At 39.3% G+C, this 22,029-nt stretch overlaps 3 protein-coding genes across 13 annotated transcripts in view; 2 read left to right on the top strand and 1 right to left on the bottom strand.

Annotated features, from left to right (window-relative positions):
- Positions 1 to 22,029, top strand: part of LOC144024572 (synaptotagmin-2-like) — a 400,108-nt gene that overhangs the window by 48,699 nt on the left and 329,380 nt on the right. The gene's annotated exons all lie outside the window — the stretch shown is intronic.
- Positions 1 to 22,029, top strand: part of LOC144023447 (uncharacterized) — a 250,689-nt gene that overhangs the window by 17,610 nt on the left and 211,050 nt on the right. The window lies entirely within an intron of this gene.
- igfn1.4 (immunoglobulin like and fibronectin type III domain containing 1, tandem duplicate 4) lies at positions 862 to 13,637 on the bottom strand. Its single transcript, XM_077528914.1, has 25 exons — positions 13,571 to 13,637; positions 11,796 to 11,861; positions 11,340 to 11,360; positions 10,463 to 10,585; positions 10,218 to 10,357; positions 9,021 to 9,120; positions 8,836 to 8,914; positions 8,572 to 8,764; positions 8,344 to 8,457; positions 7,957 to 8,125; positions 7,561 to 7,833; positions 7,302 to 7,487; positions 6,823 to 6,876; positions 6,370 to 6,375; positions 5,813 to 5,928; positions 5,472 to 5,613; positions 5,102 to 5,395; positions 4,088 to 4,390; positions 3,763 to 3,942; positions 3,548 to 3,676; positions 3,388 to 3,467; positions 3,096 to 3,288; positions 2,401 to 2,697; positions 1,069 to 1,395; positions 862 to 970 (listed from the first exon to the last, which is right to left on the bottom strand). The coding sequence occupies exons 2-25, from the start codon at positions 11,839 to 11,841 to the stop codon at positions 966 to 968; spliced, it is 3,570 nt and encodes a 1,189-aa protein (XP_077385040.1). The 5' UTR covers positions 11,842 to 11,861; positions 13,571 to 13,637; the 3' UTR covers positions 862 to 965.

Here is a 22,029-nt window from a genome sequence, read left to right as displayed (position 1 = left end):
TGTTTTGGATTCCACAACGCATTGACCAGGCAGTGCTGCATTTAGACGTTGCACTGAGGAAAAAATATCAAATAAAAAACCTAGTTGACGTCTTTTAACGTTTATGGCAGCATACGTCCTGATTTTACTAATCGTTATTAAACGTTTTTGGCAGTCAAAGAGTTAACATCGCCCGCCTGTCCTCTCCTGCTTTTGATTGGGGGTCATTTGGGGGGAGGAGTAAGATTTCTTCAAAGTACTAACCTTAAAATTCCCCCAAATTGATGAGTTCTTTGGGCATGTTGAGCTCCTCCAAAAGGGTGATTCCTGAATCAGAATAAATCGCAAGACGGTATCACACATTGTGGTTCTTAGACCAACCTTATAATGATGGACTGGGGAATGTGGCGATAGAGCCTTCCAAAACACCATCCGTACATTTAATACCATTTATTGGATCGCGGTGTACAGCAGCTTTAAGGAAAACCCAGACTTCCCTCTGCCCAGCCACTTCGTGTAGCAACTTTAGCAGGATCCCAAAATGTTCCCAGGACAGCCGAGAGACATATCTCTCCGGCATGTCCGGGGGTCGTCCCTGGTAACTCCAAAAAAGGGCCTGTCAAAACCTCTTTTTGAAATATTAATGTACAAGGTGTGGGAATGTAGTTTTATTATGATTATACAAAGATCGACACATTTCTAAACTTGTCCTGTGCATCTTAAGTAACAGGTCCAGTGTCCTTTTTTGTTTGTTTGAGACAAACACTTCCACTATTATGTATAAAATCAGAATAAAAACAAACATACGTTGCAATTTGATGCTTTATTGCAGCCAGGCATAATTTCTAAAACATTTGTAGTTCATTTTGTATCATTTTACCTAAACAAATTAACATTTGAATTATTTAAGATTACTCTGTTTTTATGATATTACTGCTTTTCTCTCTCAAATAAAACGCCGTCCCAGATAAGGCCCTCTTGCTGATTCATTCTGTGGAGAGAGAGATTGAAAGAGAGAGAGAGGGGGAAAGATGAAGTAATAAAACACATACACCATAACATGTACCATCAATTTCACATGCAACAAACCTCTAACAATGAGTTTAGTGGAACATTCTGCCTTGCCAAATGAGTTGACTGCAACAACTTTGTATTCTCCGCCGTCCTTTGGCCGCACTCTGAGAATATACATGCAGCATACGCCGAAGGAGTTGGTGATGTAATAGTTGCTGTCCGAGTTGATGCATTGGTCGTTGAGGAACCAGGACACGCTGGGTGTTGGGAACCCTCGAACGGCGCACGTCATGTAGACCTGGTAACCTTTTGGTGGCGCGTGGAGCTTCAGAGGGACCAAGATGGATGGAGGCCTCTCGAAGCTGACAAGCGTCGACTTGATTCCACTGTGCGTGATTGGAGCTGGTGTAAAATGGATAAGAATTAATATCAAGGATAATGGAATGGATAATTTGACTTGTACTTGCGTTTCCAACATATGGAATATGATGATTGTAGGTGCTTTTCAAATTCAACCGCCAGATTTCAAGATTTACAGTGCTAACGTTCAGTGATAGACCGATAGGCTTTTTTCAGGGCCGATGCTGATACCGATTATTATTAGGAGGCCGATCACGATATTTCAAGCCGATATTCATTTTCAGTAAAAGAGAAAATAATAGCGTAAAAAAACCAACAGCTTTTCTTTTAATTTTAAACATATTAAGAATAGACAGTTTTGTTTAATTAAAAATTAACAGAAATTGTAGGGAACTTCCAGGGTCATCAGCATGTGTTAAGCTAAATTCAAAACTAAGGAAGTAAATAAATAAATAAATACTTTTCTACTGTAGTTTTCCAAAATTTCAACATAATTTCAAAATTTATTGTATTTTTTTTATTATTTTTATATAAATTAAAAAGTGTTGGGACTTCAGTGTTTGCAGAGAATAAATTTGTTTTTTTTAAATTTTCTACTGTAAATTTTTCCAAAATTTCAACGTAATTTCTAATTATTTTTTTTAATTATTATTATTATTTTTTTTATAAATTAAAAAGTGTTGGGACTTCCCAATGTCAGCTGTGACAAATGTATCCAAAATTAAATGTATCTAATTTTGGGTTTTCGTCAGGGTTCAATAGATCTTTGCAGACAGTGAAAAATTGTCTGAATATGTTTGAAAAGTCTTTGCAACAAGTAAAAAGTGTCTAGAAACATCTTACAAATCTTGATGAAAGCACAAAATTTGCTACGTTCGCAAGCATTCGCTGCTCGGTGAGATTCCAGCTTTATCGGCCTTCAGATTCGTAAAAAGGCCGATGCCGATATTTGTCAACATGCCAAATATGGGCACCGATAATCGGCTCGGCCGATAATCGGTCTATCCCTACTAACGTTCTTAAGATGAGTCTTGAATAGTAGCAAACCTTTGTTGCTATTCATTCCCCATGTTGGGGACTGCGACGGATCCGACAGCCCCATATCATTCTTGGCGAAGATCCGGAAATGATACTCAAGCCCGGGAAGGATGTTGTTAACTGTGTGTGTGTTGGTGAATAGGCGGTCTGCAACGGTTTTCCACACCCTGGTGTTGGAGTCACGTTGAGCCACCCTGTAATAAAGTCTGTCGTCAAGCTCCTGATCCGGCGATGGCGCCCACGTTATCACCACTTTGCCTTGGACAGTTTGCTCCAGTTCCACTGGTCCTGGGCTCTTTGGTTCATCTGGTTGCAAAACAAGCAAACTATTAACGTCATACCCTGTCTTACCTTATTTCCGTGAATGTGGCTTGAAGTAAATTTGTAAAAGTGAAATTTTTTCTCTCATTAACCGAACCCTGAGAAGCATTGGGCGGCAAATGTGTATTTGTAATTTTGGAACTTGGTGACGGCAACAGGACAGAAGTTTATCCTACATGCGGTCCAAGCTGGAATTGAACCAGCGCCCTTCTTGGTGTGAGGCAGCAGTGCGAGACGCTCCAGGGTGTCAATCCATATTGTATAAATATTGGGGCCTGATATGGATTTTTTTTTTTTTACAATTGGAAGTGGCTTTACAGAAATGTCCAGCTTCACTGGTTGCTTTTAATTTGAAACTTGATGAAGATATCCTTTCTTCTTACCTGTAATTCTCACCTCAACATCAAAGGAAGCCTGCCCGACTGAGTTTTTGGCTATGATAGTGTAGATGGCGGAGTCTGAGCGCTTCGATGAGGGAATAACAAGCTGGGACATCCCCTCAGAATTGATGATTTGTATCCATGGGGGTAACGGTTCATCGTCCTTGAGCCATGTGATCTCCGGTGGGGGTTCAGCCTGGATATATTAGATATCACGATCAAATGATTGCCACGCTGTTATGAATTAAAAAGTTATCTTTGAAGAATCAAATACTAACAGCTTGTGTGGTCGTACCTCATAAAGAATTTTTACACGTGCCGAATTTCCTGCTCTGACAACAATGAAGTCCTCTGGGTCTCTGAAGTAAGGCCTCACTGGATGGGAAGACAAAAACATCATCAATGCCCCAAGTTAACTCTTGTTATATTTATAGCAGGAGAGATAAACAACTTACTGTTAGGATTCTTTGCACACACCATTTCAGACGGGGGGCTTGGATCCCCGGCTCCAGACTCATTAATTGCAAGAACCCTGAACTCGTACTCTGTTCCCTCCGTGATGTCTTTAACTGCATAGTTGACATCTGCGGTGAAGACGAAAACAATGCGGCTGCCAAAACTGTCTGCTCATAAAGCCGCCATACCGGATGCTTGCATGTCTGCGACGAACCTTCAATCGGTTCGTTCACCGCATTCAAGGGAATCCACTGATTTGTGCCCTTTTTTTGTTTCTCCAGTTGGTAACCGATGACAGGCACTCCCCTATCGTCTTTGGGTGGGGTCCACGTCAGTGTGATACAGGTCTTTGAAGCACTAACCACTTGGGGGGCACCAGGTGGTCCAGCTAGTACTGAAGTAAGAGGCAGGTTCAATGTTAATATCACAATTAGAGGGAATAATTGGATGGCTTCTACACGTTGACTGCAGGATATTTCCAAACGGATTCAGAGAGCCTAAGGGGACTGCTTAATGAGACTTCTTTCATGGGTACTCACTCATGATGCCAGCCATAATGCTATCAGCCGTCTCCAGGGCGTCGCTAAGGCCTTCCGAATTCTCGGCATAGATTCGATAGCTGTACTTCTTCCCGTGGGTCACGTTCCGGTCCCTGTAGGTAGTCTTGTCACCGGAGGCATTTCCAAGTTTGGTCCACAGACTGTGGCCCGCCTGCTGGCGCTCAACGATGTAGTTGGTGATAGGGCATCCGCCGTCATCTTTGGGAGGTTTCCATTTGATCTCGATGAGAGACGAGGCGGTGTCAATAATTTCCACTGGACCCTCCGGCGGACCTGGACGATCTGCGCAGAAAAACAACAAGTTTAATCTTTTCTCCATTCAGTGTTCATCGCTATTCCTCAGTGAGCTGAGGAACTTTTAGACGCGTTCATTTTAAATTCCAACTCACACTGTACAAGTTAATCACCTTGTGACAGAAAGTCAAAGAAGTGAAGAAGTTAAGGTTTGAAGAAGTCACACTCGATACGAACGATGGAGACGCGAATGCCCACACTGTACGTTCGAATCCTTCTTGTTCCAATTGTAAATTCTGGTGGATTTTGCACAACAGTTTATTTCCGGTCCGGGTTTCGAACGTGCAACCCGAGGGGCACAAAGTCGGAAGCACAATTATTTTTGACGCAGCCCACACGTCGCAAACCGAACCGGAAACAAACTGATGTGCAAAAAACAGTCCCGCCTCTTCCGTGGCATATACCCCATTTGATGGAGAAAACAAAGCGCTACTCTATCTTTGTGTTCTTCATCAGTTTCGGAATCTCCAAAGAATCTTTGGAAACCAGTGTACCCAGCCGTACGCAAACTCTACTCATAGGTTTATTTTAATCAGCTGTTTACCCAGATGCAGTGACGGGAAATAGGCTAAAAGATTGTGAAATTGAGGTGTAACTTGTGACATCAGTCCAGCACAGTTTTCTGATTCAAATATAAGGCAAAGTTGCCCCATTCGCAGTGTTTGCCCAGCTTTAAGTTGGCGTGACAATTTGTCTTACCGAGGACAAAAAGCTGAGAGGTGGCCTCCGCCGTCCCGAATGGGTTTTTAAGCTGAATTGTAATTTCCCCCGTGTCTGTCCGCAGGCAGTCTCTGAAGAGCAGCCGGCTGTGATTGGGCTCCTTCACAATCTTCACTCCTCCGCCGTCTTTGACCTCGGTGTCATTCTTAGACCAGTTGACAATCAAAGCCTCCTGAGGAGCAAAGGGTATTTTGAAAGTGGCGTTCTGGCCCACTCTCACTGTCAACGGCTTGCAGAACTTGTGAAGGTCGTCCGGGTCAAATTCCGGCACGTCTACGATGGACAAAGTGTAATTAAGCATGATATATATATGTGAATGAGCAGTCTTAACGTTTCAAGTCAAATATACCTCCAACGGTGACCTTTCCTTGCGTACTCTGATCTCCTGCTACGAAGCGGTACAGGCCGGAGTCGTCATCTTGGCAGTTTTTAAAAGTCAGCACATGAGAGGTGGAATATTTGCTCATGTTGATTCCATCACCAGTGCTTATCTAATAAATCATAGGTGGAAAGAAAGAAAGAAAGAACATTTGTCCAAAATATAAACGGTAAGACAAGAACCGGATGTCTTGCTCAATGTTTCTCGATCTTTGTCATTTTCACTGCTTGCTGTTAAGTCCTGGCCCGAATTCTGCTTTATTTTGACCAATGAAATTCACTCTCTCAACAAGAAATGGAAAAATCATTTACTGGCTCTCCATCTTTAAACCAGGTGCCGTCGCAGTCCATGTTCATCATGACTTTTAGTTCAGCCGACTTCCCACGTAGGCAGTAAATATCCGATAGTCCACAAGTAATCAGGGGCTCTGAGAATTGCAACAGAACTCTAGTTTTAGTGTATTTTTTATTTTTTTTGGTTGGTATCAAAACTTGCACTCAATGAGGAAACAGGAAAAATACTGAATCTTTGTAAAACAATTACGGTATTTTTGCCTTACCATTTGTTGCAGCTGCGGGTGCTGGCTCAGGCTTTGCACTCGTTTCCTTAACTGGCAGTGAAACAACAACCCAAAACAAAAGTCTGTCATTCATACAGCGCTTCATTAATAAATCATGCGAGTGTCTGATTTATTTATTGATTTTTTTAAATCTGGTTTGCTGGTACTGTAATGTTTTACCCAGCGCAGACAGTGCTATTTACCCGTTTTGTGAAAGTGCTTCTGACAATCAATTCACACTATTATTTTTTTTTAACCTTTTTTTGATAAATGTCATTTTGATTTTCTTTCTACGTTCAATTCTTTTACCGCTGCCTTCTGCCTCTGCAACCGCTTTAATCAGAGGGAACGTGCCGATTTCTCATTTCCTGTTAAACATTCACGTTAGTTGTTGCTGTGTCAACAATTTATCAGAGCAGGCAAACTGAAATTTGATGAACAGCAAAAAAAAAAAAAAAAAAAAGTAGCTGTAGCAAAAACTAACTGTGCATCAATCGCTCAACAACATTCAGATGCAACCGTATGTCGACGTCTGTGCAGCCATTTGGTGTTTCTTACCGCTGCTCAGCACCTTCACAGTTGATCTAGCTTGCTCGAGCTGCTCAGTTATCACTTCCTGTTGAACATTGTTAGTATCCACTGTTTTCAACAGTTCATCAATGCAGGCATATTGACAATTGATGAGCAGCATCAGTCAATTCAACTGCAACAAGAAACACACACACACAAATCACAGCCATTTATTTTCTTAATGCCGCTGACCAACTGCTTCAGAGCCGTTCTCGCTGGGGCCTACGTCTGCTTGTTTATCACCTTCTATTAAATGGCAACGTTAATAACTGCTGTGTCAATAACTTCACATTGCAGGCATAACGTCAAGAGATGAACAGCAGTTGAAACTACAGTAAGCAAACAGCAACAACAACAACAACAAAAAAAAAACGAACAAACAATGCAGCAAAATTCATTGGTTGTTAACCAAGTAATTTTGTAACCGTGGATTATATAATTACTTTTGTTTTTGTTCTTTGTCAAAATGGCAACTATTATAGTAGAGCAACTGCGCTCTAATAAAAGATTTAAAATAAGATTTACTGTGTTGTGTGCAAGTTATGGCAAGTGCAGTGACAGTCATTTTAGTCTTGTTAGATATTCATTTTTGTTCAGAGAAAAAAAAAGATTCTGAATTTAAAGAAAATGTTTTATTGTCGTCCCTTAATGTTTTGGTGTCGCAGTCTTACTTGGTTTGGGAGTTTCGGACGGGGGTTCAGCTTCTTTTGCAGCTTGGATTTGTTCTCTCAGTTCCTCTTTCTGCTTCTCCAACTTTTCGTGTTGCTCTTGAGCCACCTTCTGCAGGTCGATACCGGATCCCCCTGCCTTTGTTGTCTTCCTCATAGACTTCTTGCCCTGATCTGCATCTTTATCAGCTATACAGAGAAGGGAGCGCTGAAGTGCTGTGAGGAATTTAATAATAATCTAAATGGGGAGTCGGCAGCGTACCTTCAACAACAAGCCAGGCGTTGCACGATTTAATTCCTGCACATGCAGAATAAATGCCTTTGTCTACGACCATGCAGTCTTTGACCACAAGCCGATGAATGAGCTTGTCCTCAGACACCTCAATATCGTATTTATCGCCTTGTTCCAGGGGCAGATTCTTTCCAAACCACAAAATCTTGGCGAGGGGAATGGAAAGGACACACTCGAATATGGCATCTTCTCGCTCCGTCGCAGTCACTTCCTGAATTTTCACCAAGAAATCAACCATGGGAACTGAAATGCAATGACACAAAAGAGCAAGTATCAACAGCATTACTTCACATAGGAGGGGGAAAAAAAAGTACTCTCTTGGCCTGTAAACATTTCGAATGATGACTGAGAGCAGTATTGACGTACTTTTAAAATCTGTGGAAAATATGGTCACGTCTTCCACATCTAACTGGTAGAGTCCACCATCTTCTGGCCTGAGATCTCTCATGCTAAAAATATATTTTCTCCCTACTCTCCTCAGGCTGTGCTTCATCGTGTCTCCCAGTTCTTTTGTGTAGGGAATCATTTCACCGTCCTGTGGAGGGAAGTAGCAATTTCAGTGCCAAAAATTCTCCAGGAATACACATTGAAGTGCAAAACATTTGAAACTTAAAAATAATATGATCCACATTTCATAAAAGAATATCAATGTGAAAGTAATAATCTCGTTGAACTTTCAGCAAACACTTTGGATGAGTCACTCCGTGACCTTTGGGTAGGATTGGAAATAGCGTAGCTTTGTTTTCACCTGACCTTATACAGGTATATTGAGCTGCTCTGTTCAATAAGGTCCATGTCAATCTCAAAGGACGCGGTGCCGTCTGCATTCACCCGGATAGGTCTCAGGTTGGCTATGTTCTTGACAAACTGTCGCCAAAAGAGGACAGAAATTAAAATGGAAGAAATTAACATCAAACATGTTCACAGACTGAAAAGTGCTATTATATAACCATAGGGGAAAAAAAAAAAAATCAGTCGAACCTCAGCTTGTTCCTCTTCTCGTTCCTTCTTCATTTCGTTGAGTTTCTTCAGCATCCAGCGGAAATCGGTCACTCCGTACTCTGCACAGATTCTCTCGTAGTCTTGCTTATCAGCGCTAAGGAGCATCTCCCAAAATTTAGGATCTAACTCGCCCTCCTTCTTCTCCGTTTGCTCCGATTTTGGACGTACTTTACTACAGAGGAGAAACAGGAGTTGCTTTTTAATTAAAAGGAACACATCAATGTAAAAAAAAAAAAGACTAACCTTTTTCGTAGGAATTTCTTAAAACCGCCGTTCAAGGGTTCTGTTCCATTTTGCTGGGGCTTGTCCTTTTTGTAGCCAACTGGAAAACACAAAAATGTCAGTTATATTGATATTAGAGAAAGTTTAAGGACACCGTTTTGTTATAAGTTCAGCATTTTGTCGCACGAACAATAGGACGGTCCTACCTTCAATGACATTCAGAACAACGGTCACCATGGCTTGTCCAAATTCATTGGTCGCAAAGCATTTGTACGTATCTGCCTGAGCCGCTGTGACATTTGGCATCTGGAAGATTCAGAACATAATGGGAGTGTGACCCTGTGTGTTTCACACTACAATCTCTGCCAGTATAAAAGCACGTGCCAGTAACGCATAAGACAAAAAAAATCATTTGTCATTGCCTGAAAGAGGGTGGCTGTTTTGAGCATCTCGCTCATAGTTCAAGACTTTATTTCAAATCGACAGTGCATTAAAAAAATATGATTCAATTACTGGTTTGGTCTGTAACAATTGGCAAAAATCTTGATAATTGTACGGTAAAATCAATTGTCAAAGTAAAAGCAATTGTTTTATTTTGGTTCAAAACAAAGATAATCAGTCCGCTATCATTAGGGGTGTGCTCAAAAAATCGATACGGCAATATATCGTTGCGGGCACCATTACAATACACGTATCGATACGCAGGCATCAGAATCGATATTGCTCGTTAACTTTAAATAGGCAGTTAACGTTTGCCTTTGCAGATTGCATTGTACCAAAAAAATAAAAACCAGCAGCGTCTTTGAAGTTAATTAGCTCACCAGTGATTTGACACTGTGTCTTGCTAAGAAAAATGAAAGCAGAGGAAGAATATCAACATGTATTTACTTATAAACTTAACATGGCACGTGTCTCAGTGTACCAATTTCCCTATATTTTGTTTAAAAAAAACCCGAAATAAAATGTGTCTTATGTGGGATATATATGTATCGCAATACGCATCGTATCGTGGCCCCTGTATCGTGATACGTATCGTATCGTGAGGTTGGCGGCAATACCCAGCCCTAGCTATCATGGAGGACGACAGAAATCCGAAAATTCCGAGCATTTGGACAATTAAAAAAAAAAAAAAAAAAAAAAAAAAAAAAAAAAAAAAAGATATGTGAACGATTAATCAATTATCAAGAATAGTAACTTTACTTTGATAATTGATTAGTTGATTAATCACTGCACCTCTGACTGTAATGAATGGTATCACTCATGGCTTTAATTTTAATCGGTCTACCGCGTTTATAAGGTGATTTGGATGGGGGGTGTAAACTTAAAACCCTCTGCTTTTTCACATTTCCGAAATCGGCGAAGCAAACAAGGATTCCAGCTCTTTCGGCGTTGGTTTCACTTGCCTCAAACGTATGCTCATTGGAATTGGCGTCATATTTGCTCTGATATTTTGAAGTATCAGACACATCTCCGTTATTTCTGCTCCATGCCACAGTGGGTTTAGGATCTCCGGTGACAATAGCTTTAAAGAAAGCAAATTTCCCTGCAGAATACAAACATGAATATCCGATGATTATTATGACAATTTTGTTCTGTGAAACGCAAGATGAATCATATTTGTATTATTGAGTTAGTCATTGGTGCCGACCTTCTTGAATCGTCAATGCAATCGGCTTGCGGGTAAAGTCCGGATGGCTCCTCCCCTCCGGCAGCGTCTCTATGAACTGCGTAATCATCACTCCGGGAACGCGAGATTTTTTCTTGATACCCACTGAGGAAACCATTGCGGAAACATTTCGTCTTTGTCGGTGGAAATGATAACATGAAAAGCTGTTATGTCCAACCAAAACCTCATTGTCACTTTTAATCACATGGTCACCATGTTCAGCGCATGCCTGTGACCAATTCTAATACATGGAGTATTCAAATGTTCCATTAAATTTAGCCCATAGTTTACACTGGTTGGAATACGTTTTTATGATTGTCTTATTATTCCCGCTTGTTGGGAATTCATGCCTCAGTTCCATGCTGAGAAGCAGGCACATGCACAAGTAAGCCCCTAGTGGTGATTTAGCGCCAGCCCTTTTGTTGAAAGCGTAGTTGAAAAATAACAACAAATTATAAAAATACCCTCTCTTGTGATCAATTCCCCCAAGTGGTTTGGTCTCGTATGGATATTTATTTAAATTCTTGTGAACATTCTTTGCCATTTGAACAGTGGCGTGTAGACTTGATTATAGCTTGTTCACCTCCTCTGTAAATGGGCGCATTTTGTTACATAACTTCAATGCATCAACGACAATTTTTCTTGATTGTGTGAACAATTTTGATGATTACTTGAGCACCCCGAAAATGTCTGTGCACGTGCCGATATGTTAAGTACCAAGCCTTACATATCTCCAAATGAAAAGTATGATTTATCTGTTGCATAGCAGCATGTCATGCCTCTGTAAATACGAGTGAGGAAAAAGTATTAAGATGGGTGAGAGATAACGAGCTTCTCGGCAGGTTCCCCCTAAGCCTACCTTCATTTTCTGCAGCGGGCCCTGATAAGACAGGAAATCATACGACAATACGTGTCAGGACGGTCGCATTGGATGAACTGATTCAGGTGAGATTCTGTAAACAAATCACTTGATAGCAGTTGGTACAGTAATATAGGACTCCATTTGATTTTTTTCCAGTTTAGAGTTTCTCATCCTGAAACATGATTTCCACCCATTGCTTTGCTTGAAGGTATTTTTTTTTTTTTTCATATCTATTCAACACACAGTGACAGTACGTCTGCCTGTTTCGCCAGCTCTGCTTGTTCTTTAGTTGTGTAGTCAAGAGAGGATTTCTGAATAAAGGTGTTCAATATCATTAATAGCTCTTCAGTGTCAGCATATCCATAAAATGTCACAGTCACGTGTTGCTGACCTAATTTTCATTGAAGATATATACTGAAATTTGTTGATGTTAAATTGGTTTGCTCTGCTTACCTTGGCCAGTGCCTGTCCCATCTGTGACTTTGGATCTTTTGAACATCTTGGATTCTTGTATGAATTCTAAGAAGAAAAAAAATACGGCCATAATAACAGAGTTAAGGAAAATGAAAACCCACCCACACGTACGCAAATTGCCCAGGGCAACAATACAGTAAAAATGCTGCAGTCCATTCTCACATTCAATTTTGATGTCAAGTAGGCGGCCGCAAAATCTCATTCTGCAGGCCGCAAATGGCCCCCGAGCCGCGAGTTTTAGATGCCGGATCCACACCAAAAACTTAATGTGCTCTTCAAAAAGTTGACATCCGTCCATCCATTTTCTTGACCGCTTATTCCTCACAAGGGTCGCTTGGGGGTGCTGGGGCCTATCTCAGCTGGCTTTGTGCAGTAGGCGGGGTACACCCTTGGACTGGTTGCCAGCCAATCGCAGGGCACACAGAGACCAACAACCATCCACACTCACAAGCACACCTAGGGACAATTTGGAGCACCCAATTAACCTGCCATGCATGTCTTTGGAATGTGGGAGGAGACCGGAGTACCCGGAGAAGACCCACCCAGGCACGGGGAGAACATGCAAACTCCACCCAGGAAGGTCCGAGCCTGGACTCGAAACCGAGTCCTCAGAACTGGGAGGGCGGACATGCTAACTACTATTCCACCGTGCCGCTAAAAAGTTGACATATTTTGCAAAATCTTTAATAACTATCAACAACAAAAAATAACTGCCTTCGCTGGCTGTTGACAAATTTAGTAATCGATGAGGAAATTGCAGAATCTCTTAAAATAAATAAATAAAAAATCATCATCATTATCAGTAGATACCAAGTGGTCACTCTTAAATAACTTCACTGTAATATTAACTCCAGACTATTACCATAGAGTTAAAAAACAAACATCCAAAAAACATTATGCCAACGTGGCTTTGTTCCATGCAGCTGCTTGTTGCATGCTTGGTTTTATCTCTCCCCCGAAAATAAAATCACCATCAAAATAAAACTTTGTTTCCTTTTCATCATTCAAGATGATGGATTTATTAGAAATATTGATTTCAGCCATCTTAAGGTATCATTATACAGCGTTCTTCTGTTTTGTTTTCATTGCAGCTTTGATACTCGAGTAGAATTTGGCCACGCACCATTTTTTTTTATTTTTTATGATCTGTCCTCCCTATTTGCAGTAAGGTTCTGTATAATAATATTTAACGACCCCAATAATTGCTTAACTTAGAAGGACAAATGTCATTCGACAAAAATAAACTGATGGAGCGTGTTTTTTTTTTTTTTTTTTTGTCATGGATTCAGTCCACCAGTGGGAGTACAGGAGTGTCGATTTGAATCAGTGATATTTTGTTTATTTTTTATTTTTTTACATTTGTGTGCATTTCTCTGCCAAAGATAAACCAAACTGAATGTAAAACCAAGGTCCCGAATATTTCTTGTTAAATTGTGCCACTTTGGAGTTAAAAAATAAAATAAAATACAAATAAATAAATAAATAAAATAAAATAAAATAAAAACTAAATTGTTTCACAATAAGAATGTTAAAATAGACACCGACTTCCATTTAAATTAGCTCCGGCAAATGATTGGACAGTCACATGAGACTTATCCTGTAGTTCAAGGGTGAATGCTGGGCAGTCGGCCGATGCGCTGACTCACCGTTTATGCTATCTTTAAACCCCATGCTAGCAACCTTTTGGAATGCTATATTTAGCCTAATGCCATATGACGTTCCATTATTTTAAAACCTCTTTCTGACATCATTACCTGGGCACGGGTGTCAAATAACGGCAACATTTCTCGCTGATGTAATCATTTCATATGACACTTTATAAGCATCCCAAAAATCGTACCACACGGCCCATGTGATGGATGTGGGCGTCTGCAATCGACATCTGTCATGAGATGAGAAAGCCGATAAGTCACATGATAGGTCACATGTCCAATAAAAGGGAGAGCGTTTCATTGCGGTAACTTCTTAATGGGCTCGTGAATAACTGTCAACATGACCAGACGCTTATATAATACCGCACCGTTTTTGCATGTTTAGTCACCTCGGAGAAATAGATCGGCGTACTGTATCTCAAAACCTGCAAAAAATATAAATCCATCCATCCATTTTCTGAACCGCTTATTCCTCACAAGGGTCGCGGGGGGTGCTGGAGCCTATCCCAGCTGGCTATGGGCAGTCGGCGAGGTACATTCTGAACTGGTTGCCAGCCAATCGCAGAAAAAATATATATGTATTTTATTTTATTTTTTTTAATTGTGCTCAAAATGAAGACGTTTGAAGACATTTTTTGTTGCCATTTTTAAACCTATCATGCAAAATCAAAATTTAAACTAAAAATAAGCTCAAATACAATCAAGCATTATAGAAGATCAAGTGAAAATCTAATTAAGATCCAAAAAGTAAAGATACGATAAAACAGAGGAGGTGAAGACTCGAGCAACATCTTAAAAAACAAAACAAAAAAAAAAAACCCAAAAACTAGGTACTCCCATTAAAACTTTACCCCCATGTGATTTACTAAGTACCAATTCCTTTTTTAACCCCAAGAAGCGTCTGGACTTGCTATTTAAAGGTGCACTCATGGGAGTTTAGGGCGTCTAGAACTTTTTTTTTTTTTTTTTTTTTTCGTGTACTCGGCTTGACACATCACAAAAGTGCCTCCATGCTTTTATGTGGCCCGGCGATGCATGTCGCCGTTAGCGCCAGCTAAGCGTAGACGCGAAGGGAGCGTCGTAAAAGTGGCGGAAAGGAAGACGTCGCTCAGGTCAAGTTGAAAAAGCACGTGGCTATGTAGAGAGTCGCTGTGCAACAGCTGGCAGAGGCCGTTTCGCGAATTTTGGTTTATTACTGCAATATGATTTGGCCGTTTTACGCACCATGAGATAATTGTTTACTCTGTGGGCCAGGGGTGTCCAAACGTTTTCATTTGAGGGCCACATACAGAAACTCAGAAGGACGCAAGGGCCACATAATGGTATGAAGAGAAATTGTGTTTACTCCTAAAAATTGTACAAATAATTTATTTATGCTTTTGCATATTTAGAAAAATGCTACAGTATATAAACCAATTTATTTGTAATATGGCAGTAGGGAATTTTTCTTTAGTTTGATTTTATGAGTTTGCAGGGTGGTTCTGTTAGTTTTTTAGTTCTTTAAAAAAATGCTTAGTTTTAATTTGTTAGTTTCAGTATTAGTATTAGCTTTTTTCAATGTTTATTACTTGTGCACAATATTTACAAAAAAAAAAACATGGAAGTGACATCATCTGAAGGTGCTTTTCTATTGGCTGCTGCTAGATGACGTCACTTCTGTGTGACGTACTTTCAAACGTCATTATTCCGGTTTATATCAAAATAAATCTACTAAAAATCACATTTAAAATCATCCCCAAAGGCTCATGCATTAAATTAATTACCAAAGACTAAAACAAAGGACATGTTTGCTATAATTATAGTTAGTTTTAGTTAGTTTTGTAAACATAAAACGTACTTTCAGTTAGTTTTCGTTTTTTAAAAAGCATTTTTGTTTTGATTTTATTCCGGTAACAGTATTGTTTTTTGGAATTTTAGTTTTAGTTTTTTCATCAGTTTTAGTTAACTAAAATATCCTTTTTTTCGATACCCTCCCTTCTTACTTTGACTATCTCCGAAGATTTTTGTTTTGTTTATTTTATTTGAACGGAGTCAAATGCTATTTTTAGCATATGTCCCGGTCCACTGAAAAGTGGACGGCGGGCCGCAAATGGCCCGCGGGACGCAGTTTGCTGTAGGCCAAATTGCTGTATAGAATTTGGATAGTGTTGCATTTTACTTTGAAACATGACAGCGAGACAAGTCATTGCTTAGTTGGAATACAAACAAACTAATTTAGAGCACAGATTTTTGTCTGTAATTTAAATGACTAATTGGTGGTGTCATCGTGTAATAACGTGCATTTCTCATTCAAATTAACTCAAATTTTAATAAGATGTGCAAAAACTAAAATAGGTTAAAAAAAAAAAAAATCCCCATGCATCTTGTTCTGTTCAAGGATAATTCTCATAAATCAGATTTTATTTTTTATTTTATTTTTTTAAATGAAAATTTTAGGACACTTTCTCCTGTCTTTTGAGTATAAAGAACCACTTCCACCCATTGAGGAAATAATGATTAGTCAGGATTGAGGATTAGTCGTAACGAAGAGCCACCCATATTATTGAAGACCTCCTCGTGATTGATGATGAACTTACCTGAGAGCTTGTGCGGTCTTCCCGAGTGTTTCCCAAGTCTGGGTCTTGCCTCCCTTCCTCCCCAAGCTATCAAGTCCTTTCGAGGAATGTCCAGCGAGTGACTGTGCAGTTAAGCACCCACCTTGTCACATGTGGTGGCTGCCAAGAAAGGCGATCACTTTTTTTTTTTTTTTTTTTTTTGACCTAAATCGCCACCTGTGACAAAAAGGGGAGGAGGGAAGGCCTCACGGCGGGTGACGATGACCGCGCTCTTCTCCCGGCAGAAGTGTGAACTTCTTAACTCATTCGCTCCCAGCCATTTTCACAGAAGCAATCCCATTCGCTCTCGGCTGTTTTACTGGATTTTGACAGATTTTCCAAGGCTATAACAGATTTCGTAACTTTTAATACTCTTTCTTTCAAATGCAAAGAACAGTAACACTGGGACATCAAATGGATATCGTATCCATCACAACAACAAAGTGAATCAAAGGGAAATTAATACAGTGGAATCTACTTACGAAATTAATTGGTTCTGGAAGAAAGTTCTTAAGTAGAAAATTTTGTAAGTAGAGACGCATTTTCCATGTAAATGCCCTAATCCGTTCCAAGCCTCCCAAAATTCAGACATAAATGTTTTATAAAGCATAAAAATGCATCAAAACATGTAACAAATACATGTTACAATTAGATTATTGCACAATAAATGAGAGTTGTGCATAATGTAAAAAAGAGAGAATAAAGTAAAGAATAAAAATGATGGTCATTTACCTTTTTAACTGCTGTCATCGTTTTTTGCTCTCTTTGGTTCATGTTCCTCTCTCCCAGAAGTGTTTTTTTTTTTTTTTTTTGCCAGGTGTTTTGTAAAGAACTGATCCATGAATGTTTTTTATTTTTATTTTTATTCTTTTTAAAACAATCCTTCGGAAATGTCCAAGGCAAACATCATAGTGGGCAAACGCCCGACTGGTGAACACTTTTTCTGGGCGATTCTTTTAAACAAATTCTGAAACTTCATGGAAACTTCCGGTATGGCGAGGCATCTTTTTTTTTTTTTTTTTTAAAAAAGGCCCGTCTCGTCGCAATTAAAAACTTACTGTGCCTTCATCAATCACCAATTGTTTGAATTTTTGCACAAATTCGTTGGCCGTTAGTTCATACATTTACGAAAAACGGAACACCTCATGGGCCGCGGGATGAATGATGAGGACGCTGTATAGACACCGATCTAGTATATGCTCATAGATACCTATGGTAGAGGTTCCTCTAAGCCAATGGGGTGCCAGAAACATGCACAACCACCGATCTAGTATTTACACTCGTACCTATGGTAGAGGTTCCTCTTAGCCAATGGGACGCCAGAACGATGCACAAACACCGATCTAGTATTTACGCTCGTAGGTACCTATGGTAGGAAATAGCCATAGCCGAAAGTATGTTGCGTTCAGTAATGCATTTTTACCTTTCGTATCTAGAAATTTCTTTCGTAACAAGAGGCAATATTTTCCCGTTGAGGCGTTTCGTAACTCGAAAATTTCGTATGAAGAGACGTTCGTAAGTAGAGGTTCCACTGTAGTTGACTCCTTGTGAGGAAGAAGCGTTTCAGAAAATGGATGGATGGATGTTGTAAGAGCACATGACAGCAATGTTGGTAACAGCGTGACTGCCTGGTATCCAGCCCCTCACTGCCTCAGAAATATCCCTTGACAATGGCATGTCCCTCGAGTGACATAAGAGCGACCAATCACGTAACAGGTGTTTAGTAGGGCTGTACTAACGTGGCGCCACAATTCGAACGTAAACAGACGAAACTGTCAGGTCAGAGTGGCTCCAATTTCTCTCCAGTTACTGAATTGAAACATGATTACGGGTTGTTGTAAAACATATCGTAATCAATCTAAATTAAAACAAGACATCTTTTTTTTGTGTCCTGTCTTTTTTGTTTTGTTTGTTTCAGATTTCATTTGAATTTCACACGTAGGCCACGTGTGATCACAACATGGTGACATCGCGCTTAACGTGACGGCATTATATGGGAGGTGCTGGCTTTGAATCTCAGTCACTTCCCTTGTGGAGTGTATTTCAAGCCGTGGTAATAAAAGCCCACAAGCGTGACACGGGCACATGTTTGTGGATATTATCATCCTTTCAGGTCATTTCATTCTTTCTTTTAGGTAATTTCATTTCAGTTGCCATCGATTCACTGCCCTGAGAGTGACACGGGGAGCTGTGACATGTGTCAGGCATGATGAGCCGATCTGAGGGAGGTATTCAGTGCGTGGGGTCGCTACAGTCAGGCTCCGCATATTGAGCTATGCAAAATTGTAAAGAAAGCAGATGAGGTTGCGCAACCCAATTCCGTGTGGTCTACAGAAATACTATTCGAAAAGGAATCGGATCATTTCATACTAACAATAATTATATTTTATATCGTGTCATTCACGGGGTTCGTCGACACTTAAAAAAAAAAAAAAAAAATTGTACGTATATATATATATATATATATATATATATATATACATACAAAACCTAAAAAAAAATTAAAAGATTTCTAAAAGAAAGAAAAATACAAGGTGAAAAAGTGAAACCATACATCAATAGACATGAAATACATACATATTAGGAAACATTCAAATACTAATGCAAAAAATAAGATATCTTCAGACAGAAAAAATTATTAAAAAATATTTTGAGAAACAATGTAAATACATAAATAAAAAAGAAAAATATAAGAACCCCCCCAATAAAATATTATATTAATATTATTAGACATATTATTCTTTATAAAACAATAACTTAAAATATTCGACAAAAGTAAACAAAGAAAGACAAGTAAACAAAAAAACAAACTGAAAAAATACAACAAAAATGCTAAATACAATAGGTAAAATACTCCGAGCTGATTGGACGATACAGCATCTTTCCACATTTTTTTGACCAATCCAGGCAACGGATGAAAATGTCGTCTCCCATCTTGTCTTAATGAGGGGGAGGGAGAAATCACGAACATCTTTACCAGATAAAAATGCACGAAGCGCATCTCGCTGTTCAGTTTCAACAAGGAAACGGTAATTCTGCGAGAACAGAATTAATTGCAGCGTTCCATTTGTTTGTTAGGTTTGTAGATCTCAAAAGAAACACATCACACCATTAGCCAATGAAATTCAAGAAAATCTTTGAGGTTGGAAAAAGTTCCAAACTCATTTCCCAAGTGTTGGGACTCCAGCGAACTACGGTCAGAGACCTTATCGCAAATGGAGAAATGTGGGAACGGTGTTCGCAGGAGGAGTCGTATGCCAACCCAAATTATTCGAGGAGCGTAACAATGACTCATCCAGGAGGTCACAAAAGAACCCAGAGTGACATTCCAATGAACTGTTGCCTCACATTGCCTTAGCTGAGAGTAGTGTTCGATGACTTAACCATAAAGACAACATTGGCATGCATGGGAGAGGGGTAAGAAAAAAAAGAGAAAAAAAAAGTCATGATTTAACAAAAATGTCCAATTACTTTTTGTGCAAGGGCCTGATGTTTTACCACCCACCCGCTCCCCATTTAATGATTAAAATCATTTTAGAGATACTCCATTTTGTATTTTCTTTGGTTATCTTTAATGGGCTTGATGAGCCAAAATATTCATGTGTGATAAATACGCAATTAAATACATTAAATTAAATACGCGGCTTGGGGAATTCCGGGGGTGGGGGGTGGGTTGCTCGCTTTGCTGGGCCGCGGTTGACGGCTCCTTTCTTTGGTGGCGCTCATTAAGCCTCTCTGTTTTTATGTAGATCGGGACAAAGCAATAATACGTGTCATATTATGTTGCTTGCAGGCCGCAATGCATCCCTTTTCAGTACTGCTTATCCTGTTCAGGATTGCGTGGTGCTGAAGCCTATCCCAGCTGATTTGGCTCAAAAACTACTACCACCATTCACATTCACACTGTTGCTGAGTGGGAACTGAGGCTGAAGAATAAAAATGGAAAAAAATACTTTCTCTTGCTCATGTTCCCTCTCCAGCTTCTTCTTTTTTTTCTTCTTTTTTTTTTAAGTTTCTTCAGCATCCAGTGGAAATCCGTGATGCCTTATTCTCTGCAGATATTCTCATAATCTCGCTCTCTCTTTTTAATTTTTTTTTAATTTATTTATTTTTTTTCCCGAGAGCTCAACACAAGCTCCCAAAATCTGTTGGCAATGACTCGTTTGACTTCAGGTTTCGGTTCGAAACTAGCCAAGAAATTAATTGATATCAGAGCAAATGTCATTTGATTTGCTTTTGCCACACCGATTCAGTTGCACTTCAGCAGCGCTAGGCGAGTGTGCTTGTGAAGCGATCTATGTGTGTTTGCTTAAGCAAGGAAGTGCCTCAATATTGTTATTAGAGATTGTAGGTGGTTTACATGCATTGCTGGTATGTACAAAAATATATTGTGATTTTTTTTTTTTTTTTTAGTATGAGCTCCTTTTTCTTTACAATATTGTGATCTTTTTTAAATATCACCAACTCGCCCCACAATATCGTGATAATTATCATATCGTGACCTTCATATCGTGATATCGTATCGTGATGTTTGGATATCGTTACATCCCTACTACACATCATGCACGCTACAGTTTTTCATTTCTCACTTGGATGCGTAAATTCTGCATTCCAACAAGTCCATACATCATCACCATCACACAGTACACATTCTAATTTGCTTTAAAGCTGAGTAAGGGCTAAACTTGTATAAACTGTTCATTTTCCACATACACAACCTTGACTGGGCTACAAGTAATCAAACGTGCACACGGAATCTCACGTTAAATACGTTTAAGGGCAATAAATCATACTTGAGATCTTTTTGCTTGGACTCACTTTTTTCCAAGTCGAGTTTTTATCCGCTGATGTGTTGCCAGCTCAAACCTGTGAGTGGGAGTCAAGACTTTTGAGAGGCAACCTTAGCCCTCGCTTTTTCACTGTGGCCCTCAGGGATAGGTTTACTCGCATACTCTTTCGACCTAAAAAAAAAAAAAAAAGAAAGAAAAAAAAAAAAGCTATACGTTCTTGAAAAGAACGGGAGGAGATCCAATCATGAAACCTTGTAATCCCTCCCTCAACAGCACAATGTCAACTGTGGGCCTTCAGCACAGCATTTTTGATATATTTTTTTTTTCACTTGAAGGTCATTGGAATTAGTGATAGACCGATATGGTTTTTTTCAAGGCCGATACCGATACAGATTATTAGTAGTCAAGGAGGCCGATAACCCATATTTCAAGCCGATATTCTTTGCAGTAAAAAAGACAAAAAAGAAAAATCCTTTTCAACTATATTAACAGATTTGTTTAAAAAATTATAACGAAATTTGAAGTGAGCTTCCAGGGTTATTATTAATAATAAAAATTATTGATAATAATAAAAGAATAATAAATTATTATATTATTTTTATTATGTATTTTTTATTTTAATTTATTAATTATAAAATAAAAATGAAAAAGCTCAGTGAGATTACCAGCTTTATCGGCCTTCAGATTCCAAAAATGGCCGATGCCGATATTTGTCAAAATGCCAGATATCGGCACCGATAATCGGCCTGGCCGATAATCGGTCTATCCCTAATTGGAATTATTTTAATGGCTCAACCTTAGCCTCTCTTACATTTATCAATAGAGAAAGTGTTGCTTTAATTAAATGTGTTGTGTTTATTGTAAACAAATGTTTAAAAACACAAATTCTTGCAAATGCGGCCAAATACTCCACACAATATTTAGATAATCTATTATTTCTTTCATACAGGGTTGAGAAAGAATCGAAAGACTTAAATAAACAGCATACACTTCTCAGCAACGGGCTTCTGTCATGCACATATTTTACTGGTAACAAAGGAATTCCGTTACGAAATTCGGTAATACTCCCGACTTAAGTCATCTGAGAGACTATTTGTGCACCGATCGTGCTGTTTTGGAGTTGAAATAGGTTCAGCTCTTAAATCTTTGATGTCCATGTTGGATGACTCAACCGGTT

This window comes from Festucalex cinctus, chromosome 8, assembly GCF_051991245.1.
Source record: "Festucalex cinctus isolate MCC-2025b chromosome 8, RoL_Fcin_1.0, whole genome shotgun sequence".
Classification (NCBI taxonomy): domain Eukaryota; kingdom Metazoa; phylum Chordata; class Actinopteri; order Syngnathiformes; family Syngnathidae; genus Festucalex; species Festucalex cinctus.
The sequence above is the reverse complement of the archived record's forward strand: the minus strand, read 5'-3'. Positions and strand labels throughout refer to the sequence as shown.